The 12,249-nt window shown below is 44.4% G+C and overlaps 1 protein-coding gene across 3 annotated transcripts in view; it reads left to right on the plus strand.

The window, feature by feature from the left end:
• The window catches only part of crim1 (cysteine rich transmembrane BMP regulator 1), a 202,797-nt gene that overhangs the window by 131,589 nt on the left and 58,959 nt on the right, over nucleotides 1-12,249 (plus strand). For all 3 annotated transcript variants that reach the window (XM_033025830.1, XM_033025832.1, XM_033025831.1), the window contains one exon: nucleotides 1,704-1,901. In XM_033025830.1, coding sequence (XP_032881721.1) covers nucleotides 1,704-1,901 — 198 coding nt within the window. The remainder of the gene's footprint in view (nucleotides 1-1,703; nucleotides 1,902-12,249) is intronic.

Here is a 12,249-nt window from a genome sequence, read left to right on the forward strand (position 1 = left end):
TGAGATCTATATCTAACATGGTCACAATGCTACCCGCCCGGAAGTACCCAAGCTTTTGGCTCGGCTTACTGTCTTGACTTTTGTCACCCCTCTGTCAGTATAGACGACATGTACCATCTGGAAGAGCAGTAAACACATAGGGGAATTCACACCTATGAGAGGGCAGCAAGGGCACAAATCCAATCCCAATAATCGTTGATCATGTTAAGGACACTTACATGTTCACCCATGGACAAATGGGGCCAAAGGGCTGTTTCTGTACAGTTCAGCTCAATGACTTTATGTTAAACATGTCCTTTCATAGTGTCGAACAGCACAGAAATAGCTCCTTAGACCCATCAGGTCCATGCCAACCATCACCTAGCAATGTACACTAACCCCATTTATCAGTAATTAGTCCATTGCCTTCAAGCCTTCTGTTCAAGACTCTTGTAAATAATTAAATGTTGTGAGAGTACTTGCCTCCAGCATTCCTTCAGGCTGTGCATTCCAGATTCAAACCACCATCCGGGTAAAAGATTTGTTTCTCAGATTCCTTCTCAATCACTTCCCCCTTATCCTAAGCCTATGCCCTTGAATGTTATAATATTCCCTCTACTTTAGGGAAAAGTTTCTTACTGCCAACCCTATCTATACCTTCATAATTTTGTAAATCTCATTCAAGTCCCTCCACTGCTTCAAGGAAAAACAAGTCCGGCCCATCTAGTCTCTCGTTACACAAAAAGAAAAGTTCTCGCGGAACTCAGCGGGCCAGGCACCATCTGAGGGGGGGAAAGGAATTGTTGATAGAGACAAAATGCTGGAGTTACTCGGCGGGACAGGCAGCATCTCCAGAGAGAAATGGGCGTGGACGGTACGGTACGGAGATAAAATGTAGTCAGAAACAGTAAGACAGGCCGGAGAACTGGGGAGGGGAGGGGGAGGGGATGGAGAGAGAGGGAAAGCAAGGGCTACTTGAAGTCAGAGAAGTCAATGTTTGGATCAAAACCAGCAAGAGGACAATGTCACATGGTCCTGATGCAGGTCTCGACGCAAAACGTCGACAATTTTCTCACAGATGTTCTGCTGAGATCCTCCAGCAGTTTGAATTTTTTGCATCAGATTCCAGCATTTGCAGCTTCTTATGTTTCTGTTCTCTCCTCATAATTGAAATACCATCCCAGTCAAATGTTGCCAACCTTCATTTACTGTTGATACTGTTGATATGAGTGAAAGATTGGGTGGAAAAAAGCAGGAATACTCCCTGCTTTCGAGAAGGGTGGAAAGTGATAGAACTGGCTTCGATGGCATTTAGTCGTTGGGCTGAAGGGCCTGTTTCCATGCTGTACGACTCTTAAGATGTTGATCCTGATGAATGTATTTGTGTCCAGTGATCAATGACAATCTCTGCTCACCAGTTGGTTTTCATTGAATGGATGAGCTTATTAGAAATAGAAACAGGAAAGGTTAGTAGATCACGGAGCTGCATTGTAGCAGATCTCTTACCCTGCCATAGCACTGTTTTGCTCTGGGCTCCTTTGTTTAATAGGGTGGGGTAGTTTCCACACTTTATATTGCACACTTTAAATCATAGTTGCTGTGCGTGCTGCCCTGCTCATGTCTGCCTGCCTCTTTGCCGTACACTTGTATCTCCCCCATCGAATAGTCACCACTTGTGCAGCTGGCTAACCCTGTTCTACCTCTTTCCACTGCCACTCCAACAGATCCGATTTACCCGATCCACAATCCTGCCGGTTGTTACGCTAATGGACAGATCCGCGCGCACGGCGACCGCTGGCGAGAAGACGACTGCACTTTCTGCCAGTGTGTCAACGGCGAGCCGCACTGCATGGCCACAGCCTGCGGACAGAGCTGCCTGAACCCAGTGAAAATTCCCGGAGAGTGCTGCCCCGTATGCGAAGGTAAGGAGCCGCAAAATTAGTGCAGCGTGTCCTGGGAGCCGAGAAAATGCTCTCTGAAGGTAGAGTGTGGAACGCAATAATTGATAGCAATGTGCATGAATATGCTGCAGCTTTTAGAAAATTGTTTGTGGGGGTGGCCACAATGAGCAGTCAAGTCTGAAGCAAGACAGGCCCAAGCACCTGCTGCTCCAGAGCCACAGGGAACCTATAGCATAATGCAATGGTTCTTTCTGAACCCATTTCATTGGGCACCAGTGTTATCAGCATCCAGTGACAAGCATCGTTATTGCAGCATCAGCCCTGATTAGTGTCGGCTCCTGACCTTCATGGCACAAGCACGTGGGTCAGATCCAAATGACGGCCATTCACACTCAGCCTTGCATGCATGTGCTTCCAAGTAAGAGGGAAGGATGAATCCCTCTTCACCTAGAGAGTTGTATTTTCACCCAGACAGTTGTGAATCTGTGGAATTCTCTGCCACAGAAGGCAGTGGGGGCCAATTCACTGGATATTTTCAATAGATAGTTAGATTTATCTCTATGGGCTAAGGGAATCAAGGGATATGGGGGAAAAGCCGGAAAGGGGTACTGATTTTGGATGATTATCCATGATCATATTGAATGGCGGTGCTGGCTCGAAGGGCCGAATGGCCTACTCCTGCACCTATTTTCTTTCTAATCCAGCACTCTTACCCAAGTTGGCACACACACATGTAACTAAGCAAGCCCACAATCAATGCGCATGCAAACATAGACACATGCACATGTAAGCATGCACACAAATGCAGACTCACATGTACATGTACTCACAATACATATAAACACGTGCTTGCACACACATGCATGAACACGGCTCAGATAAGGGTGCAAACATGCACATGCACAAACACAAAGGTACACGCATAAGAAATGCACACATGCAAGTGGAGCACACATGCACACACAGACGCACATATTCCGGGAAGTACTTGTGAGATGGGATTACTGGAAATATAGCCCCTTTGGTTTATCCAGACACACACCCACAGCTTGACTGAAGCTAGGCAGCACTGCTTCAAATAAAGTAGGTAATTCCCCTGTTTCAGATGGGAAATCAGGAATCTGAGGAATGCGAGTGGTAAAGGAAAAGTTATTTTTGGACTGATCTGTATGTTTTCACTGGGACCTTACAACAACATTTAGAGTACATTTTCAAATTCACGCCTAGCAGGTGGCTGCTTTGAGGCAACAAGGAAACAGAGCTTGATTTATTTCCCTGTGATCTGTGCTTTATAGTATATCCAGTATGTACCTCGGTGTAAGGTATGTTTTTGTACTGAGTCTGGTAATTCAGTTCGACATTCACCCCTTGGAACCCGGTGACATGGAAGACCTGCAGTAATTTGATGTGTGAGAGAGAGAGAGAGAGAGAGAGAGAGAGAGAGAGAGAGAGAGTGTGTGTGTGTGTGTGTGTGTGTGTGTGTGTGTGTGTGTGTGTGTGTGTGTGTGTGTGTGTGTGTGTGTGTGTGTGTGACCATGTGTGTGTGTGCATGCAAGCACAAATGCATGTATGTGCCTCATCCTATAGATACCATGCCCTTCTGTCTTGCAATATCCAAAAGCATTTGTCTGGGTTTCTTTTTTCTGTCCCAAACTAAGTTAGAATGCCACCAGTTCAAGATCCATCCTTGATAATTGAGCCATATGTTTACACTCTGCAGCATAATAGTTAAGTTACCGCACTTGGTGTTAAGAGGCTTGGACTGGGTGATCTGGAGACACGACTTGGAATCCCACCAAGCCAGCTGAGAAACTTAAGGAACAAGTAGTTAATATCAGTAATGCTGACCAGGAAACTACTGGAAGTATTAAAAGTCCTTTGAAGGAAATGTGCCATGCTTGCTGGGCTGGTCGAATCCAGACCCAATGCAACACAGTGTGATTGACTATTTGTGGCAGCTGTGGCAGGGATGTGCGCATCATCCCTCGGTCAACATTCCAGAGTGGTATAAGTTGGTCACTGCTATTGTCGTGAGGCATTAAACCCTAGACCTAATGATTCTTCCAGGTAGATAGGCTCCCAAACAGCAACGCAGTTTGATCAGGTCACGAGTAAAAAAATTGGCCTCTGTACTGCTAAAATTCCATTCCATTGAGGTAATTGCAACTGAATTTCAGAAGCAGTGTGTACAACACAGACAAGCCAGTAAAACTTATGTTAACTTTCTTAGAAATTGGATGCAAATATTTTTGGCTGGGTGAAATGAAGAAAGGGGGGAGGCAACTCATAAGGAATGTCAGCACCTGCCTGGTCTATTGGGACAAAAAAGATTCACTCACCAAATTCCTGGGAAGAGAGGGTTGTCTTGGCAGGAGCAGCTAAAGATAGAAGATCTATATTGTTTGGAATTTAAAAGGATGAGGGGTGATCTTATTGAAACGTATAACATTATTCGGAGCATGACAGGGTAAATGTCAAGATGTTTGCACTTGCAGGTGGATCTCCAACGAGGGGCATGACTGCAAGATTAGGGATAGATTACTTAAAACTGAGGGGTGCAGAAACTTCTTCTCATAGAGGGTAGTGAATCTCTGGGATTTTGCAACACAGAGCATTGTGGAGTCTGAATCTCTGCAGACATTTAAAGTGGAAGTAGATAGATCTTTGAGTGATCTAGGAATTGTGGACGATGCGGATCTGGCACAGAAGAGAAGGCGAAATCCTGGGACAAAACAGCCAAGGCATCGAATGAGAGGCCGTTGTTAAATGGTGTGCACAATATGTCTTGCCAGCCTGATGCCAGAACAGTCATGGGGTTGCCCATTTAAAAAAAGTATCGAACAGGGGTCGGAACTTGAAACTGCACGCCAGTACATCACACAGGGACTGTTTCAGTGTACATGGAATGGAACACTGATTACCGCCTAAGATTTGCCTGAAGGAAGTCTGCAGAACAAGCACAATCTTGCAGCAGCAGTAATGAACCTGAGCATATATCATTAAGGTGGGGCAATGTCTCAATCACAAAAACTGGAAGCAGTTCACGTGTTTATTTTTGAAACTACTGTTAAATTAGTGCCCTCAAGCTCTCCCTCTCGCTCTCCCCTTTACATTTTATTATCCTGAATTCTGCAGCATAAATGTTTTCCACAGAGGTTGGGAATTTCCTGGGACATGGTCCGAGGATTTCTTCAGTGGTGGTAACCAGAGGGAAACCATATACTTCATTAACTGTTCTTGTTTGTCAACACTGCTCCCTTTTATTAATCCCAGTAGCTCACACTTTGTTTTTCTTAACTTCCTCACTTCCCAACCATGTTAACTACCTTGGATCACACCCACAATTCGAACAGTTTAGGGTGATTATGTTTCTTATAAATCAGTTTCATTTTGATACCATGTGGATACAAGAAACTGCAGATGCTGGCTTCCAACACTGTTTCCATGCCTCCTAGTTCGTATCTAACCAGGAAATCAGAGTCTGAAGAAGGATCCCAACCCAAAACGTCACCTATCCATGTTCTCTAGAGATGCTGCCCAATCCACCATTTTGTGTCTCATTTTGATACCTTTCCTGTTTCGAAGGTTCAAAGGTCTTTTATTGTCACGTGTACCAATTAAGGTCCATCCCTGATCTCCCAACTGCTATAGGGAAATGGCTTGTCCAGAAAACCTTGATGTTATTTTGCCTTAAAATCAATAACATAAGAACGAGAGAGGAGGTGGCCAGTGGACCCCTTGAGGCTCACCACCATTTATTAAGATCATGGCTTATCTTGTCTTAGCCACAACACCTCACTCTCTCACCACGCCCATCAACTCACTCACTTAAATGTCCATCAATCTCCACCTTGAATCAATGACTCTGCCTCTGCCTCTGAACAAGGAGAAGTGTATTAACAAAGCCCAGAGAGTAACTAGTCTCCCAGAGACCTGGCAGTGTTCATATGTTACCAGTAGTGCCTGCTGTACAGTGTTACACACAGAATAAAAATGTCAGACCTCTCAGTATCATCAGTAGGCTTCACTACACCCCAGTGCCCATTAGCCAGAAGAAAAAGCACGAGAGGCAACACTCTCCTTTGTATCTAACTACAAAAATGCTGACATTCACACAACTCTTTTCATAATAACCCAAGCACGTCATAGCCAATGAAGTGCTTTTTTATGAATGGTAGGACTTCAGACAGACAATCTGTGCAGTGGAGGATCCCACATATATGAGGACATTCTATTGTACTATTGATAGTGAGGGCCTGGTTAGTTTGAGTGTAACAATGCTTCCCTTGGACCAGCTAGGTCTTTGGTTGCCATGCATTGTGAAGACTAATCAGGATGTTAGAGTTCCCTCCTGCACTATGTCCCCCTCATCCACCCCCATCTCCCACTCCATTGCACCAGCTCTGACTGTTTGGATACAGGGAGCTGAAATCAACTTAATGAACGTGTGATTGGGTGCGATATGACACATTTGTCACTCCTATGTTCTGTTGAACCTGCCCAAAACACTGCTCAGGCCACGATTGGTTACCTGGGTCATTGAGTAAACGTGGAATCTTTGTAAACATTGTTTACAGTTTATTTATTTGGACAGGTACATGGATAGGAATGGTTTAGAGGGATATGGGCCACATGCACGCAAATGGGATTTACATAGATAGGAATTTTGGAAGCCATGATTCACGTTGGTGAGAAAGGCCTGTTTTCATGCTATATGTCTCTGTGAAACTCTATAAAGGCTATGTAACCCAATGAGGTCAGCAGGTGCCATAAGCCAACACTACCCTAGTTGGCTTTCAGCACAAAGATCCAAAGCTGCCATGACCCATATCCTCTGAAAGAATTTGGGATGGGTGGTACCATCACATTCCAGCTTCGAGATCCGTTCGCAGTGAGCCATCACCGCAAGCGGTAAGATTTTTATTCATAGTCATTTGGAGGAGCACAGCACGTGTCACCTGATACCCATCAGGGACTGCCGTACAGAGAGTGGGATCAAATGCCAGCAGTTTCACACGGAAAAGAGCAATCCCAGGCTGCCAGTTCTGCGGATCAGCACAACCTTTGTTGCATTTTTCAGAACACATCATCAGTGACAGGGTAACACTTCAGAATTAGCTCATGGCAGCTGTCGCAAGCAAAGCCCTGCATACCAACGGAAGGAACAACACTCTTCAGGGGGTTCCTCAACAGCAAAAAGAAGTTGGAGGGGAGGCCATGGTTCAAGTCTTTTAAAAATAAAGCAGTATCTTTTCCACAAAACAAGAATATTTTGCTTTTCCACAAATTAATTGAATAAGAGAATTATTTTGTAGCATAACGACATTCTCTAAATGAAAATTAAAACATAACTACAAATGCTGGGTTTGTGAAATAAAAACAGAAAATGCTGGATACACTTCACAGGGCAAGCACCATCCTTGGGAAGGGAAATGTTGACATTTTGGGCCTGAGAACCCAGATTTTCAAGTCATTGCAAGATTCAGCACAGAAGCAGGCCCTTTGTCCTACTGAGTCTACGCTCATCCAGCACACGTTGACCATCAACCACCCATTTACATTAATTCTACATTAATCCCATTTTATTCTCCCCACATTGTTTTCAACTTCCTTCAGATTCATCTACTCATCTACATTCGGGGCAATTTACCATGGCCAATTATTGCACCAACCCTCCACCGTCCGAGAAGTGCAAGGAAACTGGTACATCTGGTGTAGCTCACATAGTTACAGGGAGAACGTGAACTCCACACATTTGGAATCCAAATCCAGGATTGAACCCGGGTCTCTAGCTCGGCGAGACAGTGGTTCCACTCACTAAGGTTCAAATCTATTTGTCACATGCACCATAAGGTGCAGTGACATGAATTTTCACTGCACTACGCCACTATGTCACCTATTATTTCTCTGAAAGTGCTAAACTTTATCTTTATTACCTGATCAGTAAGAGCCACTCAACCCCTTAACCCTGCCCTTAGATATTTGTTGACCTAAGTTGGCCCCAGCTCCTTCTATTTTGCAGCAATGTCCTTCATTTGAGACTCCCCAGGCAGTGAAAAAATTGCAACATCTACCTCATCACGCTCCCTTGGGATCCTATATGTTTGAATAACATAACCCCTCATTCTTCCTTACGCACCTGGGACTTGTAATGAGCACCTAGTCTGATGAACCTACTCTAATGGTTTAGGTTTGCCTAATGTTTACTGACCCAGTGATCTAGTATCTCTGGAAAGAGGTTAAATATTTGATCACTTGCGCTGAGGTGTAAAAGAACTTTGGAACACACCTCTGCATATTCTGTACCACAACCAACACTAATGTGCACAGCCAGCAATAACCTCAGTTATTGATTTAATTTCCAGTCATTCCCTATTAGGTCTTAATGATTAGTTTAATGGATTGGAGCTGACCAGGATTGGTTAAGTCATTAATGAGGGTATTAGACATGGTCTCCTGGAAGCCACTCAAAAGAGTTATCATCACGGAGATTCCTTTCCTTCACCCCAACAACCCTTACCCAATCTACACAATAACTGTTTGTAGGGGGTCTCCTGAAGCAATCAGCACAGTTCAAAAGTACTTCATTGTCTGAACCACTTCAAGATGTTTCCTGGTATTAAGATAGTGCATAGAGGCAAGTGTTGTTATTATAATAGATTGCAGGAAATCAGTGCACACTGCAGGATAGGATAAACAGATGTACTAATAATAACATCAGAAAGAATAGACAAAGGTATTTACTGCTTAAATTAGGGCAGCAGCAGTTGAATTTCATTTGTTTATAAAGCAGAGCAACCTTCATTTTTGGTGGTGGGTGAAATTTGAGTCGTCGAGGTAGAGGGAACATTAAACACTGGAAACTTTTTCCAGTGTTGGGATAGGAAACCCCAGCAGTGGGCCTCATTTCCACTGTGGCATTCTAAACCAAGCACGACTTACTCTCCAGGAACGAATGGTGCTTGGGATCGGACGCAGAAGAAATTTACTACTAGACTTGCTTCTAGTGAGACAATCCCACCTGTGGAAGATGAAGATGAAAGGGAGTGAGAAGATAATTTTGGACATGTAATACTCTATTCTGCATTCTGTTTATTTTCTATTTTGCACTACTTGATGTATTCATGTATGGTATGATAGTAGAGTGGGGACCTTGGTGCTTTCACGAATAATGTGAGTTTAAATCCCTTCATGCATCTGAGTAATTCAAATTCAGATAATTTCAGAATTTGGTATTTAAAACACCAGTATCAGAATTGTTGAGACAAAAACCAAAATGCTGGGAACACTCAGAGGGTGAAGCAGCATCTGTGGAAAAAGAAACAATTAATATTTCAGCTCTGGAATCCTTCATCAGCCACACCTGATAAACCCTTCATCATCAGAACTGGAATGTTAACCGGAGACACAAGAAATTACAGATGTTGGAATCTTGAGCAAATTGCAAAATGCTGGAGGAACTTTGCGGGTCAAATAGCATCTGTTGAGAGAATGGACAGACAACATTTTGATCCTAAAGCTGCCGCCTGATCCATTAATTTCCTCCAGCAGTTTGTTTTTTTGCTGAAACATGAACTATTTATCTTTCCACAGATACTGCAGTCCCTGCTGAATATATCCAGCATTATCTGTTTTTATTTCAGGTTTCTAGCATGTGAATCTTTTAATTTTCATCAGCAATGATGGCCAGGAAACTACAGAATTGTTGTATATCGTCTGGTTTACCAGATCTTTTAGGGAAAGAAGTCTGGTGTCTAATAGTGACACTAAAATGACTACAAAATTCTTTAAATTAACCTCTTTGCTGTTGAGGTATAGTAGCATCATGGTTATGTTCCTGGACTAGTTCACTGGACATCTGGGCCACATGATTGAAGGACGAGAGCAAATCCCTCATGACATCTGAAATGTTGTTAAAGAGCTAGTGGAACAATCATGTTGGAACAAATCTTATTCACTAAGGGTCATCAGCAAGGGAAATGTGTATGTAACTCCAGACCCAGCAATACTGTTGAATCGTATTGTCATCTTTCTTTCATTTAAGGATATTCCAACATTGCCACTGATGTCCACGTTCTATGTACAACTTAATTTAAAAATACGTACTAAGACAAAACCAAATGGACAAACTTAGAAATATTTCATAATTCCTTCATAGTTGCAGGATCAAATTCCTGGAACAGCATTTTGTAGTACAGATAGCAGTGAATCAAGTAGGTAGCATCTCCTGAACCTTTTCATGCCTCTAGTTACCCTCTGCCCTGACTCTCAGTCTGAAGAAAGGTTTTGACCCGAAACGTCACCTATTCCTTTTCTCCAGAGATGCTGGCTGACCCACTGAGTTCCTCCAGTATTTTGTGTCTTTCTTAGGTAGAATACCATCATCTTCTCAAGGGAACTTTGGGATGGGCAGGAAGTGCTGGCCCTGCCAGTGATATCCATTGAGATAATTAGACAAAGTCCAAGGTTGAAAGAGAGTTGCTGACGTTGGTGGATGGCTCAGAAAATCTGACTTTCATCATCTATATTGTGGTAGACTTAACGAAGATCATCTCCTTGGTACATTGGCTTTGTTTCTCTCGCCACCAAAGCTGCCTGACCAACTGAGTGTTGGCTGCATTTTTTGTTTTTATTTCAGTGGTCGGTGGGGGCGCTGCAAGCCAGCAGCCCTGCCAGCAGCGTGTTAGTTCTTTCTACTTTTTTTGTTTTTATAGTATGTCCTAATGTGGCTTTTAATGTTCCTCTGTGCGTTTTGTGTGGGGGGGTAAGGGGGAAACCGCTTCGGTCGCCACCTCCGCGGAGTGGCGACATTTTTCATGTCGCCTCCCCCGTGGCCTAACAGCAAGGGTCGGTGCGGCCTTTCCCGGAGACGTGCCCGGGGCTTCAGCGGCGGGCGCAGCGCGGACTCTCGGCGTGGAGCGGGTGAGCCCTCGTCGGAGGGGAGCGCTCCGTTCGCTGGCCGGTGGCAGCCTGAAGCCGTGGTCTGCAGAGCACCAGCTGGCTGGGTGTCCTGTGCCTGGAATCCCTCGTGGAGGACCCGTGGGAAGAAGAAGCTCCGACGGCCGGCCCGCGGCCAACTTCTACCGCGGGCGCGGCGTGGACTTACCATCAGGGGCGGGGTCCCTCGCCGGGGATCCCTGGAGGGGAGCTTCGTCTGTCGGCCCTGCAGTCTGCGGTGCTTCTGGCTGCGGCGTGAACTTTAAATCTCTGACCGCAGGCCTGCGGCCTACACCAACTTGAAGCCGCGGTCTCCGGTGGTGGAGGCACCGTTTCAGGACTTACCTGGACTTTTTACCTTGTCTGCACATCTGGACGCCCGCAACGACGGCTGCGGAGGGTTGAGGTCCCGACCATGGGGGAAAATGGAGGAGGACCGGTACAATTTTTGTGCCTTCCACCACATCGATGAATGCTGTGGTGGATGTTTGTGTTAAATTTTTAGTGTGTTTTTGTGTGTTCTTTTTCATTGTACCGCTGCTGGCAAATTCATTTCACTTGCACTTTATGTGCAATGTGACGAATAAAACTGATTGTGATTGTATTGATTGTATTGTAGAAGCGAACCAAAGTGCCATGCAAACTTTTTTTGGTAGGGACTTGGTGGTCATGGAATATTGTCAGGAAGTCAGCAGGCGAGGGTTAAATAAGTAAGGTGGTCTCAGTAAATGACTGTACCCCTGTATGTAGGAGAATACTTGAGACGGGGGGCGATGTCAGGGTGACGGGGTGGAGTCTTTGTGGGTGACGATGTAAAACCAAAGAGGATTAATTTGACGGGTCAGTGGGATCTGTGTCTCTGTATCAGCTCTCACAGTGACCTGTAACAATTCTCTCTCCACCCCCCACCCCCATCTTTTGTTTTTATTCCCTCGAATCTGGTGGTTTGTCTCACTATCAGAGCACAGTAGTCAAAGTAGATTAGATTGTTAGTTGTTTTCCAAGTTAACTATGTCTGTCTATTCAAGTGCGCACCAGTCTGGTACTGGCTCTGGCTTTATGTGTTGGGTCTTGCCCAGTGAAGTGAAAAGGGCAGATACTTATTTTTCAGACTGCATTTTTTTGTGAAATTATTTCCATTGTCCTCTGATCGCAGCTCATTTAATCACAGGCATGCATAAAATAAATAACAGTGTTCAAATACAGTGCCCTCCATAATGTTTGGGACAAAGACCCGTCATTTATTTATTTGCCTCTGTACTCCACAATTTCAGATTTGTAATAGAAAAAAAATCACATGTGGTTAAAGTGCACATTGTCAGATTTTAATAAATGCCATTTTTATACATTTTGGTTTCACCATGTAGAAATTACAGCAGTGTTTATACATAGTCCCCCCATTTCATGGCACCATAATGTTTGGGAGACAGCG

The sequence above is a fragment of the Amblyraja radiata genome, chromosome 8 (genome assembly GCF_010909765.2).
Source record: "Amblyraja radiata isolate CabotCenter1 chromosome 8, sAmbRad1.1.pri, whole genome shotgun sequence".
In the NCBI taxonomy this organism is placed as follows: Eukaryota; Metazoa; Chordata; class Chondrichthyes; order Rajiformes; family Rajidae; genus Amblyraja; species Amblyraja radiata.